At 41.2% G+C, this 20,984-nt stretch overlaps 1 protein-coding gene across 3 annotated transcripts in view; it reads left to right on the top strand.

Moving 5' to 3' along the window:
• RXRA (retinoid X receptor alpha) overlaps positions 1-19,998 on the top strand; it is a 75,304-nt gene extending 55,306 nt beyond the window's left edge. For 2 of the 3 annotated variants that reach the window (XM_053473530.1, XM_053473532.1), the window contains exons 4-11: positions 863-1,042; positions 8,785-8,841; positions 14,832-15,001; positions 15,160-15,289; positions 16,723-16,855; positions 17,120-17,211; positions 17,661-17,766; positions 19,510-19,998. In XM_053473530.1, the coding sequence (XP_053329505.1) occupies positions 863-1,042; positions 8,785-8,841; positions 14,832-15,001; positions 15,160-15,289; positions 16,723-16,855; positions 17,120-17,211; positions 17,661-17,766; positions 19,510-19,657 (1,016 nt within the window). In that variant the 3' untranslated portion in view covers positions 19,658-19,998. The remainder of the gene's footprint in view (positions 1-862; positions 1,043-8,784; positions 8,842-14,831; positions 15,002-15,159; positions 15,290-16,722; positions 16,856-17,119; positions 17,212-17,660; positions 17,767-19,509) is intronic. The other variant, XM_053473531.1, reaches the window with a different exon arrangement.
• The last annotated feature ends 986 nt before the right edge of the window (positions 19,999-20,984 follow it).

Raw genomic sequence — 20,984 nt, 5'->3', positions numbered from 1 at the left:
TCTACCTCATGTAGATTGAGCTTTTTTTTGCCATGTAAGTTTTTTGGAAAGTGGTGGAGAAATCTACTAAAGGCTGTCCGGACCAATCAACAACAGCCAGCAACTTAACTATAGAGTAGAGTGAAGTTTGGGGTCATTGAGCTGTTTTCATGAAAAACAAGGACATTTCTGGCTGTAACATAATTACAAAAGGGGTTTTCTAACCATCAATTATCCTTTTAAACTTAAACTTGGATCAACGAACACAACGTGCCATTGCAACACAGGAGTGATGGGAGTGATAAAGGGCCATTGCAACACAGGAGTGATGGGAGTGATAAAGGGCCATTGGAACACAGGAGTGATGGGAGTGATAAAGGGCCATTGGAACACAGGAGTGATGGGAGTGATAAAGGGCCATTGGAACACAGGAGTGATGGGAGTGATAAAGGGCCATTGGAACACAGGAGTGATGGGAGTGATAAAGGGCCGTTGGAACACAGGAGTTATGGGAGTGATAAAGGGCCGTTGGAACACAGGAGTGATGGGAGTGATAGAGTGATGAGCACCTATGAAGAGATTCCACATAAATCTGCCGTTTCCAGCTACAATAGTCATTTACAACATTAACCCCTTCTGATCCATTTCATGTTATATGGACAAAATTCGCCTTTTCTTCCGAAAAAAAATATAAATATATTTCTAAGTGACCCCAAACCTTTGAATGGTAGTGTGTGTAAGTATGAAGGTGTGTATATATATTTATTTTGTAAAATGTATTATACGGTATAATTTGGGTCATGTAACAGATTCACTTTAATCCACCCTTAATTACAGGGATGTTTTTGTTGTTAATTAATCCCGCATTAAATTTGTCTCGCAGGTAAACATTACGGCGTTTACAGCTGCGAAGGCTGCAAGGGTTTTTTCAAGCGGACGGTGAGGAAGGATTTGACGTACACCTGCCGCGATAACAAGGACTGTCTGATCGACAAGCGGCAGAGGAATCGCTGTCAGTACTGCCGCTACCAGAAGTGTCTGGCTATGGGGATGAAGAGAGAAGGTAAGAATAATAACACGTCACTCGACACGTTAAGGTGGTAATTATCCTGCGTACTGGGACTGAAGCACTCGTTCATATTGACATAAACATACGCGAACATTAATCATATATGTTGCTTCAAAAATATTACTGAGTTTAGAAGGTCACGTGTGTGAATCTCAGCGAGACGCAGACATGATGGTTAAAAAAGTGGTTCTTGGGCTTTTCTAACTGGTCCTATCACCGCTGCGTCTAATAGAACGGTGCAGCCGGCAGCAACGTTCCTTTGGTTGTTATGGTGATAAATCACTATTAAGAAATTAAATTGATTCTGAACGACCAATCAGAGAAGTGGACCAGAGATAAACTCTGCATTACGTTCAGATAAAATAGCCGTGGGAATGAACAGGTCAACGTTTGATCTATACATGACAGGCAGCGTTTTTGGCTCCACGCTACAGCATAATTGCCTACCTAATGTATTTATTATATAATTAGGGCCAGAAGAATTAAGTGGCATGTAGGTTTGATAGTACGTTCTAAGGTTCTGTGTCTGTTCATTCGGAGAACGTTCACAAGCCTCTGTCCATACAGTTGCTTGCCGACCGGCGAGTAACTTCGAAGTGATATATATTTAATGCTAGTTTATGTTTCATGACAGTATGCTTCAGTGCTTTTATATTTTAGTCTCTACATGAAGGAATTCTGAGACAAGAACCTGGAAATAAATGTCCGTAACAGCCCATGCTTGTGTGATTTTGTAAGATCCTTTGAATGGCTTCCCAAATATCTAGATGCGCCCAAGCTTTAAGGCAGTGTCGATGTCGGTTGAAGGAGAAAAAGACGTGGCCTAGGGTTTCAAGAGATTAAAAAATATTATCAAAGTTATCTTCTTGCTATTTGGGGTCTTGTTATGTTTAGAAATACATTATTTTGAAGAAAAAAAAAAACCTGATAATGGACGGATACGTGTTATAGATCTACGGAATCAGCTGGTGCTATTAAAATAAATGTAATGTTATGCATTTGGTGAAGCACGATGATAATGTTATCAGGCAGACATATTGAAATGTGTCCATCTAGGGAGAAAGAGAGTCCATGTGCTGCTCATCTCCCATTGGCTGATCAGTGTTCTAATCTAGAACCCACTTAAACCTTTAAAGCGTTCTCTCCTTTTCCCTCTCACCCTCCCCTCTCCTCCTTATTCATAAACTATGATGTCTGAACAGCCTCCCAAAAGTGGTAGAGGGTAATACAGCGAGGGGTATTAAACATGCATGGGATTGGCATACAGCTTCTGTATCTAAGACGAGACCAATGACCGATCATGTGTTTTACAGCCAGAAAAAGGGAAAGACTAGATGGGCTGAATGGGGCCGATCTGCCGGCAGATTCTATGTTTCTATTTGGGATCACAAAGCTAAACACCCACACATGTACAAAGCTGTCTTTATGCTTCTTGATGTATATCAGTTGCCTATGGCTGGTGGAACGTAGTATGAACTTGTGTGGTAGGTTAGCCCTGCCGTCCACGTATATAGGACCTTGTTCCCAGGCTTGCGGTGGCTTTGCGTGCCTGGCCATAGAGGGGTTCATCAGCAGATGTCTGAGCAGATGACAGCCCCCGGGAGAAGGAAAAAGATTGTACTCACGAGGATGCTCCAGACTTGTCTTGTGCTTAAAACAACTGTCTTGTGGGTTATTCCAGGTCACATAGAGGCTTTAAGATGTCAAAGACGTTTAAGTGGTAAAGATTTATGTGCACCTTTTACACTCTGGAAACAACGTGCAGGGAACATGCCTAAAATAGGCTGGATTTACTCTGCCGGGCAAGGATTTTATTAAGATTAATTGGATTTTCGTAGCCATTTTGCGGAAAAGACTAATGATAAACATATCGGGATTAACAGAAACGTCTTGAAGATGATCTGGATTCTTGTTCGATGACTAAAGTTATGAAATCCTGTTCATTATTTAATTTAACTTGCTACTTTTGTTTTAGAGAGTGTGGTTTTAGACGTGGATGGGGCTTTACTAGGACTTTTTGTGTGACTTTGTTCTTGTTGGTAGCCATTTGCATAACTGAGGCATTTAGAAGAATAATGGGGTTTATTTACCCCGTTTATATTTATAAAGCCGTTTCCCTGCTGTTTCTATACACATTATCGGGGCTTTTAGGGCTGTAGAACCCTGCGATACCCTCATACCCAGCAAACATTCTGACCTCCTAGAAAAGAGGGGCATCAGGGAAGGAAAGAGGGCAATTAAGGGAGGAGAGGGGGCATGGAAGAGGAAAGAGGGGTATCTGAGAGGAAAGAAGGGCAAAAAAACCAAACCACTAATACTATTATTCTGCTATACCCCTCAGGTATATTGTGTACAGGCATTTGGGACCAAAGAGGGACTGGCCGAACTAAACTCTTCCAAGTTATGCCTTTTACTTCTAGAGCAGTGACAGATATCGCAAGACGAAACCACCCAGATAGCTGGTGTCACCCCTCAGGGTTATTACAGTGACCCTCGAAGCCCCATGAAACGGAGACCTACAAATTGGTTTTGTGAGAATGTAACCGCCGCCCGTCGGAAATCGGCCGTTCCTGTCAGGTGGACACATTTCCCTCCTCCTCGACGCATTCGTTTCTGTCATCCGCGCGCGCGAGAAAACTCTATTAGCGCCGCGGGAGAAAATGAGGTGTTAAACTAGGTCCAAACGAGGCAAGGAAACCATTACGCGGGGCTCGGAGGATCGATAAATCCAGCGGGAATCGTAAAACACACAAGGGAGCGTCACGTAAATAATTTCCCAGTGTTCCTCAGAATGATAATTGAAAGAAACTTGTTGGGTTCTTTATCGTTTTAGCCCAAATAATTCATGGAGGATAACGAAAATAGGACCTCGTCAGGATTATAGAACCCTCATATTGGGTTTTTTATTACAAATTGTATCTGTTGAGAACTTAAAACATTAGGAGGGCATTAGGGGGTAAGGTGGCACGGACTTTTGATTAAACAACCAATATAAATTGTGACGGGAAGGTATACTCGGGTGCGCTGCTAAAACACGCTACGAGATTTGTCATTTACGCCACACGTTAAAGGGATTGCAAAGGGCACCGAAAACCAACTACTGATCCATATATCTGAAACTTCTACCACCACGGTCAAGGAGGCTCACGTTTGTTTAGGGGTTTGATACTTCATGGGACTTGATATAAATTTTATATAATTTAAACTGATTTACATAAACATATTTCTGCTGTTTCTATCCACATTATCGGGGCTTTTAGGGCTGTAGAACCCTGCGATCCCCTCATACCCAGCAAACAGTCTGAGCTCCTAGAAAAGAGGGGCATCAGGGGAGGAAAGAGGGGCATCAGGAATTTGGGAGAGGGACACTTGAGGGTTATACTAATAGAACCATAGAACTCAATATTGGGATGGAGAAACTCTATTGCTTTTAATAGAGGGAGGTTAATACTCTCCTTAAAATGGAAAGCTCGTCCTTAAAATGGAATGTTGGTCAAACAAAAAAAAAAAAAAAGGTATTTTATATTGCAGTACTATTTTTTTAAGCATACACAAAAATTGTAATTAATACATTTTTGGATTCTAAAATTTTAAGGTTGAGACCTATGATCTGATATTAAATTGTAAAACTTATTTTTTTTTTTAAACTTCAACCAATCGTAAACTATCAGATTTTAAATTTTTTGGCAAAACGTCAATATATAAATGATTGATTCCTTAACCCTTTCGAGCAGCCAGTGTGTTTCAGGATACTTGTGACTCTTCAAACAAAAGTTAATTTGTAGGCGGTTGTAGTGGTCGGCGGGTGGGTGTGCAGAGGGGGGTGAGACAGGAGCCAAACCGCCTAATGGGAAAGGAGACAAATTATTCCCCTCCAGCCAAACAGAGGATGTTAGTTCACATAAATCTAACTTTTATCTTCCTATTGACACAGCACTGTCATTGCACCAAGCAGGACAGCTGTTTTAACAGATTAGGCTAAGGATTCATTGCTTTTTTTAACACATAATTTAACTTCCGTCCCGCAGCAATTAGCAGGGTTAGGTGGCAGCAGACACATCGTGTTTCCCTTTTTTGGGGGCTTTGAAAGATTCCTTTTGGTAATTTAAGAACCGCGATTTCCACTCTCTCCACTGGGAAGCTGTTGAGTTATTTGCAGGGAGCGATCTAAGTATAAATCCCAATAACTCTGTACCGTGCCTTATCTGTACAAGAGTCGTCTTCGTCCGGGCACGTAGGAACTTGCAGGGACTACATTAATCCTATAAGGGGACTCTGGAAGGTTTGGACCGTCAAGAATTACATTTTGAGTCTTAGATTACAAAAACAACGAGCAAACGGAATTAGTGGTGGAATTAGTGGTGAGAATCGCGCTCCGTGGTCCATCTGTTTTTGGGGTTGGGTGAAGTCTTTTTACGGAACAGCAATAGTTTCTAGTTAGAGAGAAGTAAAGCAGAATTGGACCGACGTCTAAATAAAACCCGCTTTCTATTGATTCTTTTGTGTTCGTTGGATAAAGACGCAATGTCCGCTTTATCATCTCATCTCGATTGAACTTTGCATTGGGTATTAGTTTCTGCATGAGTCGTCAGACATTTCGAGTTGATTGAAAGAAGTCGGCAAGATGTTAACCTGAAGCATTTTTTCGGAGCTGCTTATAGATTTGGCTGGTGTATTCATTTGGAAAGTAAGCTCTTCAGACAAGATCCGATCTCAGTTTTACATCCTGCAACCACTTACCCCTAATTACTGGTTCACTGCCGAGTTTTACCCCTCCTTTTGTCTCAATTACCCATATAATTCATTCCAGAATGTAAGCTCACGAACAGGGCTCTCGTAAGCCCACCATTGCTTTTGTATGAAAGTGTAGGTGTAAGTGTTTTGTTATGGGGTAGCTAGACTTCTGTCTTCCAGCAGAGGTGGTGGTGAAGTTCTGAAATGCCTGCAATAGATTTATAGTTCCTCTAATAGCATCTAATAAGCCAGTACTGAAACTCTCCTTTTTTAAATATGGAATGTGGTCCATTTGGTTCTTGATACATTAAAATATTTTTCTGATGGGATATGCTGGGTTTGGTGTAACATCTTTTTAGAAGATCTTCCTTCCCAAAACGTTTTTTGACACCTGAAAGCAGATGTTTTAGTACGGCTACAGCAATACACTTTATATTTCCTTCTGCAGCAGTGCTTCTTAACCTTTGAAGTGCCCATAATAGCAAATCATTTCTACCGAATGCCATTAAAATGTCACAATAGAAAATGAAGTAGGCCATTACCCTTCATAACTACCCCAAGGGGTATAAACAAGATAAGCAGATAAGCTGATCTCTGACAGTCTTCTCTAGTTGGTGGTCTTCAGGGGTTATTACTCCGCTCCCATCCTGCCTGTAAGCGCATGCTTAGGTCCCCAGTTGTGGCTTCTTATGTGTGTCTCTCTCTCTCTGTTACAAAAGCTGATTTACTACTTAAATAGCGGCTTGCTACTTTGTTTCGAGTGGTTTAAATTATGTTTTGTGTCATACTGGCATGGAAGTAGTTAACGGACGTTTTCCTGCCCAGCGATGTCACTAGTGCGCATAGTTTCGGGGTTGTTGCACTTTTGTAGAATGTTGAAGATACTTTTCGGATCACATAAAATAAGCAGGAAGCTACAGAAAGAGCGAATTGGGTCCTTTTTTCCCAGGCTCCCTGTCCCACCTTCTTGGGTGGCCCGCGGACATGAATCCTATCTGCTTTTGGTGAGCTTCTCAAGCTGGGATTTGCTGGCTACGCTCCTGAAAGAAGAAGGATATCGGAGCTCATGTTGGGAGACAATCTCCGCAGTCACTGAAATGTTACAATAATGGGGAGGAACAGACAATGGCACCATTATACCTGTCATCTAGGGAAGCCCCAAGTGTCTTCTGACAAACGCTAGGAACGGGAATGCCTTCCCTGTCACTCTCCTAGATACATTTTGTATCATTGATTGGAAAATATTCCCAGACATTCTAAATAGAATGTGTGCTACTTTCCAATAACATAGTCGCATTACATATATATCGATGGTGACTGGGGGGGGGGCATCTAAGCAGCAGCAGCTAAATTGCTGATTTAGTGATGTTCAAAAGTGAAGACCATAAAGGCTTTGTTTTAGCGTGGAAAACACACTGGGTTCCTTCTGACTTGTCTTAATAAATGTCAAAGGAAATATAGCTGGCAAGCGCAAATTGCATCCATTAGAACGGCTCCTTCTGGTCTCTGCCTTACCAGCCTACGTTAGATACCAACATCGAGGAAGTTTTTTTTTGTGTTCTGTCACGCGCTTGCTTGTAAAGCCTGTCGGAAAACATTTGGTTTAGGTCCAAGTCACATGCGCGAAAAAAAACCCAGATTAAAAGTAATTATATCTCAGAGGTAGTAACTTCCAACATGCAAGTGAGGAATGAAACTGTGTAAGACAGCAGCTGTAGAAATATATAGAGTGGAACCTCCATGTGGACCGGCTAAAGCTGATGATGGCTGCTACAGGAATACCATGTGGTTCCACGGTCCAAAGATTATTCTAAAGAATGGCTGTCCACCTGGAAACCATCTGGTCAGAGCTCTCCTACAAGGACGTTCCTTTCATCCTAGGCGCCCAAGAACTTGATAGACCTAATGGGAAACTATGGATACTTTAACCATCCTATGTTATAAGGTTGACCCGTAATGCTCATAGAAGTGCGTGGAACTCAAGACACTTAAGGTTATAAAAATTTCTTTTAACGTGTAAAGGGCCCTTAACTCAAAGGACTCTGCCAGCATATTTGACCCCCTAGGGGGTATTGAACTCATTGTTATGGAACAGCTGTTGGCATTAGAAACCTCAATGGGTTTATTTGCTAAATTGGCCAAAAATAGGGAATAATGTGAAATACAGTAAACCGTTTGTTGGGACAGTAAATGGATATTCAAGGCCCTGGAGGTGACATGGATTAATTATGCCTGGCATTTTGTGTTTTAGTAAGGACAGTAAAAACGTGGAATCCACTGCTAAAATACGTTATGGTGCCAGTTACCTTGAAAAGAAATGAGATGACAAAAAAATCAGCTGAAATCTGGTTGAGTAGTGGTTTTGTTTCTTTTTAAGGGCAAAATAGAAATTGTGGTTCTTGATTTTGCCTTTTGTATAATATATTAAGCTAATGGATTAAACTTGGTCTCTCGTGTCTTTAACCCCTAACATGTTCTCTAATCATAATAGTAAAGTTAGTTACTCGAGTTGTCTGCGCCATAGGAATGTTGTCTCAGAATAGGTTACAATAATAAGTTTGAAAGTAACCCCAAATTTTAGTGTCCCCTTAGTAATTCAAATACAGCCCCCTAAGAGCTGTTGGGTTGTAGATCGGGACGGCCGACTTATAAATTGAGGATTAGAGGGAAAATGTCATCTACGTCTCTTTCTCCCTTCGATCTCCATTGAACAAAATGCATCTGCCGTATTTATGGCGGCGTCCACCGGACAAAAATGTTTTGTTTCTTTGACGGCAACGGAATTCAGAATAAGGGCCGTGCTTTTAAAATTTACCCACCGCTCCAAAACTGTAATAAACGCCCTGTCCGATGTTTTTCACCTTCTCCGTGATTTCTCCAAAAAAAGGTTCTAGGTCATGTTTCCACCCCAATTGGAAAAAAAAAAAGGAGAACGTCTTTGCTGTTCACACAACAAGAAGCAAGTAACACAAATAATTGTTATACATCTTATTCTGTTACAGGGATGGAGCACCATCCATCCCAGCATACACGAGGTCTTCGAGGCCAGGCCGAACAAGGTATTTCAATGACCGTTGCCCTGTAGAACCATTATTGCTGATAGAAGCCAAGTATTGGCTGCCTCCATGTTGAATAATACACTTTCTCCCATTGTGATCATGTGACCGGCGGAATTCTCCAGCACTGCCCTCTGTGCTTATTTAAGTTCAAGATCGGGTGACTTCTTTGATTTCACTATTTAGATTGGAGAAAAAATTTCATATAACTCAACCGCTGAAGAAAACATTCTCACCGTGTTCCTTTAAGGTTATTCACTGAAAACTAACATTTCTGTATTTTTGTGTGTCGAAGTTTTCCCTTTATACCTATAATTTATATAAAATGTATCTCAACTTTCATCCAAGTCAGAGATAAGTACTTCAGTCTGATTACAGAAAATTGTTCAAATTGACCTCCATTTCAGGTGTATTCTAAAAAGAATGTGAAGTTTCCTCCCACGCTTACCCCTATTAGCCGCCTGCATTTTAATTCACGCACCCCAGCGCCATGCAGTCGCATTCTTTGCGTGCTGCAATGTGAACTTTCAAGGCAACAAATACTTTCCAATGAATTGACAAACTTTTCAATTTCTAACCGTTTTACACAAAGATTAAGACTTTCTTAGCACAGAGAAAAGAACAATCACAACAAGGAAGCGAGAATTTAATTAAAACAATGTAACGCAATTAGCAACACAGTGACTGTCAGGCGTGTAGTGGAATTTTATGTATTTTAGTACATTAATTCAGTATCTAGTATAGTAGGAGAAGCGTTTTCCTAGTTACGCCCAAGCGCCCAGAGCCAGTCTTTTCTTGGCGTGTCACTGTGATGACATAGCGATGGCGCAATAAAAGATAAAATTAATGGCCTCTTTCAGGCGTCATTGACGCAGGCAGGGTGTCTTATATATATAAAAAAAGTAACGTTTGTTCCATTTATGTTTTACATAAAAATCATGAATTAAGTGAAATAATTTGAATAATCGTAGAGAATCATAAAACTTGACAGCAGCTAAGAATCATTCAGCTCCCTCTAGTCTGCCTGTGTCTTCTTGCTGTAAAGACTCAAACCTTGATCAGTCGTTGGTCTCATCTTAGATTCATGAGCCATTAAATTCCCTCGCTGTATTAGCATGTATAACTTCTGCTATGAGGCTGTGCCACTTATCTACCACCCTTTCAGCGAAGTAAAGTTTCCTGATATTTCATCTCAGCCTCTCACCCTCTAGTTTTAGATTCTGGTCTCTTGGTTCTAATATTTCTCCTCCTTTAAAATGATTTGGATACATAAAGTGAGTTAACCAAATTATTTTATAACATCCCATCTCTGTCCTCTTTTCTCCAATCTATACACATTAAACATGAAGGGGGGGTTTAGTGGTGTGGGGTAGACTAGACCGTCAAAAGTTGCTCAACCTGATCACCATGTTCCATACCGGTTTATAATTCCCTACCTTATCTGGATACATTTGTTTCTTGGTGTTAACGTTGACCGCACTGCACTCTTTATAATGGCTCCTCTCCAATAAAACACCTTCTGTGTTTATTACAATAATGTAATAAGGTTCTGAAGAGAACATAGTCATTCTCTTGATGCAGCCGAGATGGGATTAAGACCGAGTGGGGGATGTTCTAGTCGTCTATTTGGCCAAAAGGCCAAATCCAGATTGGGGTTAATTCATCACCATTCTCGTAAATCTCCACCGTCTGTTTGCCGCATCCAAAATAGTCTTCGGTCCTCCCCGATACAGACCCAAACATAACCCAACGAATGTGAAAATACAGCCACAAATTAACGATTCTGATCTTTTTCCACACATTTTCTTTAAATACATTTTTCTTTCGAATGTCCCTGAACCTTATATGCGTCATTTCAAGATATAGCTTTAAGTGCCGTCTGCAAATGGATTGCCTCAGTGTGAATCGTCTAGCAGACCATCATGTGGATTGTTGGTAATGGCAGCGCATGGCTGCATGCTTTTATACCGTTTGTTCCGAATAGTTCAATGTGAATTCTTTCTAAAGCAACATGAAACACATTTACCTTGACGTATCTTTTCATACACATCAGAATGGCATTCTCCATAGTGGAGGGAGAGGTGTTTTTTTATATACCGTTTTGTTATTGACTAGAGGCAATTGTTCTTAGTTCCAATGGTTTGGGGGGCGGGTATTTCATAAAACTTAAGATAACATGACTCCAATAATTGATATTACAATCAATATCAATTATTGAGGGGTGTCAGGAGAGGAAAGAGGCGTCATGGGGTGGGGGGGCAAGAGACACAGGGGTTTGGGGACCAAAGAGGCAATGTCCCTACTAAAGAAAGACACTCAGGAGAGTGAGGAACAGTCGATGGCTACCTGGCTTTAAAGCAATCCATTTGGGTTCAGAGTATGTTGGTGGTGAGACGGGGTTAACAATTTTTATAATTTTCTTATTTTTTATATAGCTTTATAATTCCTTTACTATACAGAGGCATCAGCGTTGTGGTGTCTTGACCTTGTCAACAACCAGTTATCTACTAATATTAGTTTAACCTTTCTTGTAAGCCCCCGGTCCATGGTCCATCGCTGGAGCAGTTCCCTACTGCTCAAGAATTTTTATTTGAGTCCAGTAATTTCCATGCGCGTGCCATGCTTCAGAATGTTTGATCTCCCCGGATTCCATTTTCAAAGACTATGCTCGTTTTACTCTAATGATTTAAAGGAACAGTAGCTTGAAGTATGTTAAAAAAGGGACATTAAAATACCCTAACTGTTCATAAAAAGTTCATGCGCCATTGTTCCGTTGAGTAATCTGGAGTTTCGCTTGTTGAATTTTGTGATGACTGCATGACACCCACATTTGCCACAAAGTCATGAGCAGTGGCTCATGACGGGTCAGGTCTATGAGACCACGTGAAGATGACAGCTGCTGTCATCCCTCCCCATCTGGCAACATGACGTGTGACTCGCAGACAGCAAGAGAGGAAGTTAAAGGTTTAGGACAACAAGTGGTTCTTGCAGTCAGGGCACCGATGGTTTTTGCTGTAGCGGTTTGTAAGCTGACCACAATTTCAAGCCTTTTCTGGTGGCCGAGGACACGAGAAGGAAACAGGAGTTTGCAAAATGCAGACTTGTTCATTATAGCTTGTGGTTACTCAGTCACTATAGAACGTGCATTTTGCTGAGCACAGGGTTAGAAGTCGTTAATTCCCAGCTGAGAGGTCAACCGACGCTTCTATTTTCTAGTGTTGTATTAAGCCTCATACAGAAAAGGAGGCCCAATATGTCCCTGATTCTCCAGGATTTCTGCATGTCCTTACATTCCAAAGGACATATATAAACCACAGAAATCTACGTTGATCTGCCGCATGGCTTGGTATTTCTATAGGTCAAGGATTAATGTGAGCCTCTGGAAGACACATAGTTGTCCCACAAAAGTTTGACGTGTTAATAAGTCTTAGGCATTGTCCTTAAATTCTGAGAGAAAACACGTGGAGGGGAGAAGATAGAAAGATATAAATACATAAAGTACAAATCTGTACAAAAAGTACTGGAGGGAAGCTTATTTCAAAGGAGGAGAAATGTTTGAACAAAGAGCCATAATCGAAAATCGAAAAGTTCAAATGTTTAGATGGACGATTTACTTTACTTTACCGAGAAAAGCAGAAGAGTCTCCCAGGAGAAACGGTAGAGGTTGATACATTGTGGCAATTTAAACAGGCATGGGATAGACATACGGCTCCTGAATCCAAGATGAGTCCAACGACTGATTAAGGTTTATATTAAGGTTAAGTCTTTATAGCAGGAGCTGAATAGGTCTTACTTGCCAGCTAATTATATGTTCCTATACGGTTCTACACAAAGCCCAAGGATTGCATCTAACGCAAGGCCAGAATTCACACATAAATACTTGGAAGCACACGGCCTCTGATAATCGGTACGAGGGGATTTATTAAGTTAACATTAGGGTTCTGCGGCCATCGCAGTAGGCCGATTCCTGAGAGGACCCCTACGAGGAAGCATCTGTAAGGAATTCCCTTCTCATTCCTTAAAACCAGCAGGCTATCAATGTTCTAGATGGCCTGAATCCAAGGCCGTGCTCCAGCCGAATTCCTTACATGTGTACAGCGACACTGCCAGAATCTGGAGGAAGGGTCGGGACTTTTTATTAGGAGCGCTTCTCTTTCCTAATGATCATTCTCAAGCGGTTTGTTGAGGTTGAGCAGTGTATTAGGTACGCCAAATTATCAGAAAGAGACTCCGGAAAGGTTTATGCAGGTTATTGAGTGTTCTGTAAAGATTCATCGTTCCCTATTGAACGTCTCAGTGGATTATTTTAGAACAGGAATGTTCATATTGATTCATAAAAGGGCAGGAAATATGAATATTTATATTTTTCTGGAAAGAGATGACCTACAGAGAAAAGTCTTCCTCCAGTACATGAAATGTCTAAAGTACACAAATGTGGAAATTTCCACTAAATTCACCAACCTGCGAGGAATCGGAGTAGTAAACGAAATATGTCCCTATAAAGCCAGGAAGGGGTACTTTTGTCTTAGTGGGTGTGGTTAGGGGTGCGGCTTGGGCTGGGCTTTACCCAGACTTTTTATGTGACTTTGTGGCCTGTTGGTAGCTATTTGTGTAACTGGGTGAGGCATTTAGAAGATGGATTTTATTTACAGTTTAATTTCCTGCTGTTTCTATACACATTATCGGGGCTTTTAGGGCTGTAGAACCCTGCGATACCCTCATACCCAGCAAACATTCTGGCAGCAGGTGAGGAAAGAGGGGCATGAGGGGTTTGTGATAGGGACTTGCTTGAATCAACAGTGGCACTTAGGAGGTATGCAAGTACATACAGTATTCATTCTGTATATAATATATTCAGTATGTATTACTTTAGTGACAGCAGTGGGCTCCAGTCTGACAATTCATTTTAAATCCCTGTTTACTTTGCAGTTTGTTAATGTGCGGTATACGAGATTAGGGAGTGGGATGCGGATGTAAAACATTTTATATAAAAAAAAAAAAAACAACTGTTCCCAGCTCCAACCGCAAATAAAAACAGAACCGCGAGCGATCATCATAAAAAATGAGAAACGTATCTCCTAAAGACACATTAATCCAGAAATATAATTAGATTATTAATTAATTTGGGAGTCTGGAGTCTGTTGTTTGTTTCTGCTAAAAAACGCAGACGTTCATGTCTGTCCTCTGTCTTACACACATACAAGCAAACAGCCTCCGGCATGCGTGCCAACATCTTTCGCAGCATATGGCAGGGAAGCCATCGCGAGACATCCTGACTCACTCTCTAATCTCCAAACCATAACATTGCAAAGATGTTCAGTTTCATGGAAGACTGTTGAGACGGTGTTTGAATGCTGATGATAACGAGTCTTTGCGGAGAGCCGCATCCCATTGTGCAGCTCTGCAGAATATGATGGCGCTATATAAATCAGTAAATAACAATGATAACACATGGGGGGGGATCTTGTATTCCATGATCCTGTAGTTAGTATTTTCCTACTGTAATGATCTTGGAGAGATGGATGCAATTGGAGTGCCCAGTGGGGATGAACAATACAAGGCACCAAGAGGGTTAAATGAACAGATAACGTGTGCGTGCATGCATATTACATATATCTCATAAATATTTAATGAAAACATGCCTTTTTATAAGTGTATTTACAGGAAGATTGCCACAAGGGGGCAGTGTGCTGTATGGCAATGATCGACAAATCAGTAGCTTGCTTAATGTATAGCTCAAAAATAATTCTCATCATTCCGGGGGAGTCAGATGAGGGAAAGGGCTCCCCAAAGCTAGCTCATCACCCCAACAAATGCATAAACAGACGAAACAGCCGTTTTATGAACACAATTGGTATAACAAGTTATGAGTTATACATATTAGGGAAATCCACTATTTTTGTGTGTAATATTGATAGAAAAATACATTTTGTATCAACATTATGTCTTATTTTGGGTATTACAAGCAATTTCTCTTCTTGACTGTTCTGCAGCCGTACAAGAGGAGAGGCAGCGGGGGAGGGACCGGAACGAAAACGAGGTCGACTGTTCAAGTAGCGCCAATGAAGACATGCCGGTGGAGAAGATCCTTGAGGCAGAGCTGGCGGTTGAACCAAAGACAGAAACCTACATTGAAGCCAACATGGGCCTCACCCCAAACTCTGTAAGTAAGGTTGGAATATTAAGTGTAATGTAGGGGATAACCATTTTGTAGATCTTTACAAAGCCCATAAGATACAGGTTCAGCATACGTCTCCATCCACCTCTGTATCATCATCATCATCATCATCATCCAAGAACCCCTTTCCGTTGTCTTTGCAGCCCAGTGACCCCGTCACCAACATTTGCCAAGCGGCAGACAAGCAGCTTTTTACCTTGGTGGAGTGGGCTAAACGGATCCCGCATTTCTCAGAACTGCCGCTGGACGATCAAGTGATATTACTTAGGGCAGGTGAGACCAATCTTTTTTTTTTTCTTCTAAGAGTTGGCCATTGCCCACACTGACTATGTGGGATATTTATCCAGTTGTTCCATGGTGCAGAACTCTATAGGGCACTCTAGTATTTGTGTTTCCCCAACAACAAATATAATATAATCTTGTGCATGATTAAATTCCGTCACTGCATTAGCCTCTTCCACTTCTGCTCGGAGCCTCTTCCACTTATTTACCACTCTCTCAGTAAATAAATCTTCCTTCCATTCCATCTCTTGTCCAACAATTCTTCTTCTTTAAAATAAACTTCCCTCCTGCACTTTGTTAAATCCCTTTAAGTAAGTCATTGTCTCTCTCCCATCCCCCTTTCTCTCACCTCTCCCTCAAGCTGGAGATATTGAGATCTCTTAGTCTTTCTTGATCATTTTTATCTCGCAAATCTTTCACCATTGTTCCAGTCTCCTGCAAACTCACGGTTTAGTAATTTCACCCCTAAGAATTCTCCATGCTTCAGGCAAGTCTTTAACGATTGGAGGCAGTAATTAAAATGCATAGAGTTTGATTAATTTAGCGTATGCATCTTAAATGCGGCGGAATTTAACATACCGTTCTCCCTGAAATATCCAGTAGAATGTATGGGCCACCGATAAGATGAGTTTTACCAAAAACATTTTCTTTTCCGGTCTTTGATACCAACGCTGCCATAATACAGATGTCGGAGTGAAGAGCATTTTAATAGGGCACTTGTTTCCTCCGTAGACATGAATTAGTTGTGCTGGGATATGCATCTTTTTTTTAGAACCCAGTCCCAGTATATTCCGTCTGATGCTTTAAATAAACCCCTCGCAGTATTTTAACCAGTGACTTAATGCATTATTGAGTGGCGGGAACAGGCTCCAGGGAGCCGCCGCGCATGAAACATTTACAGCCCAACATCAAGCTAACAGCGCTAGTTGGGACCATTCATGCATCTGCTAACACGAAGCGAAACAGAACTGAAGGAAAAAGCAGGAGGTGACAGCGTCGTCCTCTTCATCCCCGTGGCATCTTAAATCACGGTGTTAAGCGTTTCTGAAGATAATGTCTCTTTAAGGAAATACTCTATTTACAGAGAAAGTTGCTCAGAAAACACTCAGGGGTATTTTTTCTGCATTACTTCTCGCTTTTATGGTCAGGATCAGAATTGGTGGATGTGTGCAACAGTTAGAAGTGTTAATGTGATTCCCCAAAGCAGTGCTTCTTAACAGCATAGTCCTGAGCGACATTGACCCTTCGGTGCATTAATTTCCAATGAATAACACATGGAGATGGAACCGACGTTGGCATTAATTCACTAGAGCGTCAAATCAGTAGTACTGGCCAAGTCGTCTCTCGTCAACGACGCACCCAACGGCAGGTTTAATGTTTGTTGTGCTTTGAATGAGTTTGGTGACATATTGTCCTCTCTTAAGGTTGGAACGAACTGCTCATTGCCTCCTTCTCCCATCGATCGATAGCGGTGAAAGATGGAATTCTTCTCGCTACGGGTCTACATGTCCATCGGAACAGTGCCCACAGCGCTGGAGTAGGGGCAATCTTCGACAGGTAAAGGAACATCCGTCATTCAAAAGAACATGTTCTGTGAAGAACTTTCTTTTTGTAGATTTTTGTTGTTAAACACGTGACATCCTTTCCATGAATGATCCAAGAATAAGAAGCGTTTCTGAGGAGAAGTATTTTAGGTAGATGTCCCATTTCAATCATATCTACAGATGATGTTTCTTCTGGGGTGCCGTGGTCACGTGAATTCTGTTTGTGGGTTCCACAGTCTCTCTTAGATCGGAACTAACGTACTTTCTGCCTCTTCAGGGTCCTCACAGAATTAGTATCCAAAATGCGAGACATGCAGATGGACAAGACAGAGTTGGGTTGCCTACGAGCTATTGTCCTTTTTAATCCAGGTTAGTTTACACACGGAGGTCTACTCCTAACCGTTTTGTTATCATCCAGTTAGTTTTCGGTTACTAAAAATGTTCTCAAATAAAGGAGGAGATTTGAAAGATTATGGGTAGTTGAGCATCAAGTGTTTCATTCTGCAACTCATTGCCCATTTTGATAGTTATTGGTGTGCGCAAACAGCGCTGGCACGTGCTCTGTTACGTACAGCCAGGTCACGATGACAGTGAACGCAATGCTGACCAAATGACTTTGCAGACGAATAAAAGTTACAGATCTCAGAGGTCGAGGTCCCCTGTCCTCTTGGTGAATGAATTACGAAGTGTCTGCTGACGTTATAAGGGTTTATAGAGCTTCATCTTTCATGTAACCTTGAAGTAAAGTCACAATATGAATGACATGCTCTGCTGTCTGGTATCCATTAATTTATTTTTGTCCTGTTTCTGCTTTACAGATTCAAAGGGTCTCTCGAATCCTTCGGAGGTGGAGGCCCTGCGTGAGAAGGTCTATGCATCCTTGGAAGCGTACTGCAAACACAAGTACCCAGAACAGCCAGGAAGGTGAGTTACCCTTGAGGGTTTGTATACACTTTCCTGTCCGTTTTCTGCGCAAGTAGATGGAAGGTGAATTGTTTAGCGAATATGTTTGAAAGATATAGTTTTTTTTTTTTATATGAATAGAGCAAACCGGAAATCCTTAGTCCAGGTTGGTATTTTTGGCTTGTCCTGTTCCATACACCATCTGTACAAAGTCAGACGCCAACCAGGGTTAACTATCGCTAGTCTTGCCCCTATTGGCCAACATTCAAATATTAGCTTGGCCCTAAATAAAGAATACACAAACACGCGCTGATCATACTTGACAGACCGGTTTGTGGACATATTTTGTCCTCCAGTAAAACCTACAAAAGGTTTGTTTGAACAATAAATACGTTATTCTCTATATGAATCCAATTATCATTGTAAAAGTTACATTACAGAAAACAAAACATGTTCTAGTCTGAAAACATAATCCTGTACAGTTTATGAGCTGTAGGTTGAGTAATGTACTTGTTGTTTTGTTTTTTAATCAGTCTATTAATATATAAGTTCATTCTTATGTTTGGGAGGTGACATTACTTTACTTCCTGTACTTAGTATTGTTGGGTCATATATGTAAAAAAAAACCAATTTTCAGTGCAGGGATTAGTGCAAAAATGCATTGGCTTGCAGGGAGATTTGTTCACATGCGCCATATAAGAATATGAGATAGGACTAAGAACTGAATGGGGGTTGAGCCTTTACAGCCTGAATAATAATAGGGGACTACACGGACAGAACAGTTAGTACCTGCCGTCAAATTCTATCTGCATTATAAAAACACCACAAAATTCTATATGATTCACATGCACTATTGGGGCAAAATTATATTTGGGGTCATTTAGGTTTGTAAATGTTATGCCAAGAACTCAGCCTTTTCCTTGTGCCCATGAATTATCTTGTCCTTCGTAATGATCTCCATGTCCTGGAAGGAGAGGTTCTTCGTGGCAAGGAAGAGGTTAATATCTCTTCCTCTAGCCATCATATGTTTTAGTTTAAACTTTAAAGTTGAACTTCCTGGATGGCGTTCAGAGCGGCTTGTTTTTCCTGGCGCTCGGACTCCTGTTCTCAACAGCTCAGCAGAAACGACCCTTATTTTGGCGATCCTCCAACCTGTAAATGGATTTGGTTTATTTTTTTTTCCCCCCTTGCCCCCGAACACGTAGTTTGCATGATGACGGGGTCTGTAGATAGGGGGTAGAACAACATCTCACTTCCCTTGGAATGGGATTGACAGTTTTCATACAAACAGTTACAGTGTGGGATAGAAATAGAACTATCCTTCTTTCTGATGCCCTAAGAACAACGATTTCACTTCACCAAAATATAGTTTATCAGCATTACATTAATCGACTGACGCGTTTAATGTCATCATAGTTTACGTTCATGTTAAAACTGGAAATTTTGTCCAATGTTAAGGATAAATGACTATTTCCCACTGGTAAAAAATGTTCAAGGTGGAACTTTTTGGCAGATAAGAATTCCTTCGTAACAGGATAGAACCTTCAGATAGATGTAGAGGTGCCCTTTGTTATCTTTGACCATCTGATTTCTAGTAAATTTGCCAACGTTCTAATTATTGCCCTAACATTAGTTATATAAAAATTGATTTGGACAAAGATGAGACATACAAATTTGATCAGTATGATACGTCTGTCCTTCTTGTTGTTGTCTCCATTTGATGTCCAACGCTAAATTTTTCTTTTGCATCTTTTTTTTTTGAAGGTTCGCCAAACTTTTGTTGCGCCTACCTGCTCTTCGATCAATTGGCCTGAAATGCCTAGAACATCTCTTCTTCTTCAAGCTAATAGGAGACACACCTATTGATACCTTCTTAATGGAGATGCTGGAAGCTCCTCACCAAATGACCTAACAGACTCGAGATCTCTTCACCGAGTGCAGAGGGCCGTGGACTTATTCTCGGATGCCCTCAGAGACGTTGTTGTCTCTTCTACAATTACAGAAAAACGTCCAAGAACCCCACCCTATGTCACAAGTGCGCCTTTACTCCGTTCAAAGAGACTAGGGACAGGCTCTCACGTCATGGAAAACAAAAGGATCCGTTATGGACGTCTGAGGCGCATACAGGCTGGGCTCGCCCTCGCGTTCTCTTTGGAAAAGACTTGGTTGTCGCTGCTGATGCTTCAGTTGCTGTAATTGTTGTTTTTGGCTTTTTTTGTGGCCCCCGGTATCTGAAACCGAAAAAAAAAAGAATCCGCACAGATTTTGGAGGGTGAATGTATTTTTCTATATGGTAAAGAAGGGGAAGATAAGAATGGATTTTCTGGCTTCCTCCACCCAGAGGTCTGGGTCGTCCGTTTGGAGAAGGCCCATCCAAACTAATTTTCTCCAGAACGTGGGTTCGGGATGAGGTCCATATCACAGCGATGGAGATTGATGTTGATTCCACAGGCAGTGAGATTCTTCTTACTTGACTTAATTATCGAAGAACAAACATCTCAAACAGATCTTACCTTCATTTTCGCTTACAGGCCAACATTCTGACTGGCCGTTAAACTGGACTATCCTGTGGTAGAAATACGGGAGAGTGGGAAAGTTAGTTCCACTGCCTAATTTATCGATGTTAATGGGTGATTGTTTAGCTTTGTCAATATGGCGCTTTGGATCAAGGCACTACAGAGATACTTTGTTATTATGTACTCAGAATAATTGTATAAAACTCACAGTGGAGATTTACTGCCTCTTTAAACAAAAAAAATATATTAAAAGTGGGACTATTTAAGTTCCACAGGTCGATATCAGGGATATACCCTTCCTCCTCTTGTGTGTTTCATTTTAGCTCTCCTTTACAATAGTTACATCTAGAACAGTCTGAGGTGGATTTCCATACAAAATGAGAAAGCCATGCATCATCGGTCACCTCGGCACTAAAGCGTACTCTTCAGTCGTCACTCACCCTCGCTTTCACTGGAAGATATAATTGAGGCAGAAAATCCACGCCGTGGTCAACTTTGTTCTTTAAGAAGAGTTATATTTGAAATTGCGTACGTTCCCTAACACCACAGCGAAAATCTGCTGGAGATCTTTAAAACCAAAACAAGTTATTTGTAGGGGCTGTGACTGTCGGGAAGAAACAAGATATTTATCCCAACTCTCGAAACGTTGGATTGAAGAGCAACTTGTGCTTTCTAGATGTCAAGAACCGGAAAGAAGTTGAGTTTGGGGAGCAGTAGAAGAGT

Source organism: Spea bombifrons, chromosome 8 (assembly GCF_027358695.1).
Source record: "Spea bombifrons isolate aSpeBom1 chromosome 8, aSpeBom1.2.pri, whole genome shotgun sequence".
Lineage (NCBI taxonomy): Eukaryota > Metazoa > Chordata > Amphibia > Anura > Pelobatidae > Spea > Spea bombifrons.
The sequence above is the reverse complement of the archived record's forward strand: the minus strand, read 5'-3'. Positions and strand labels throughout refer to the sequence as shown.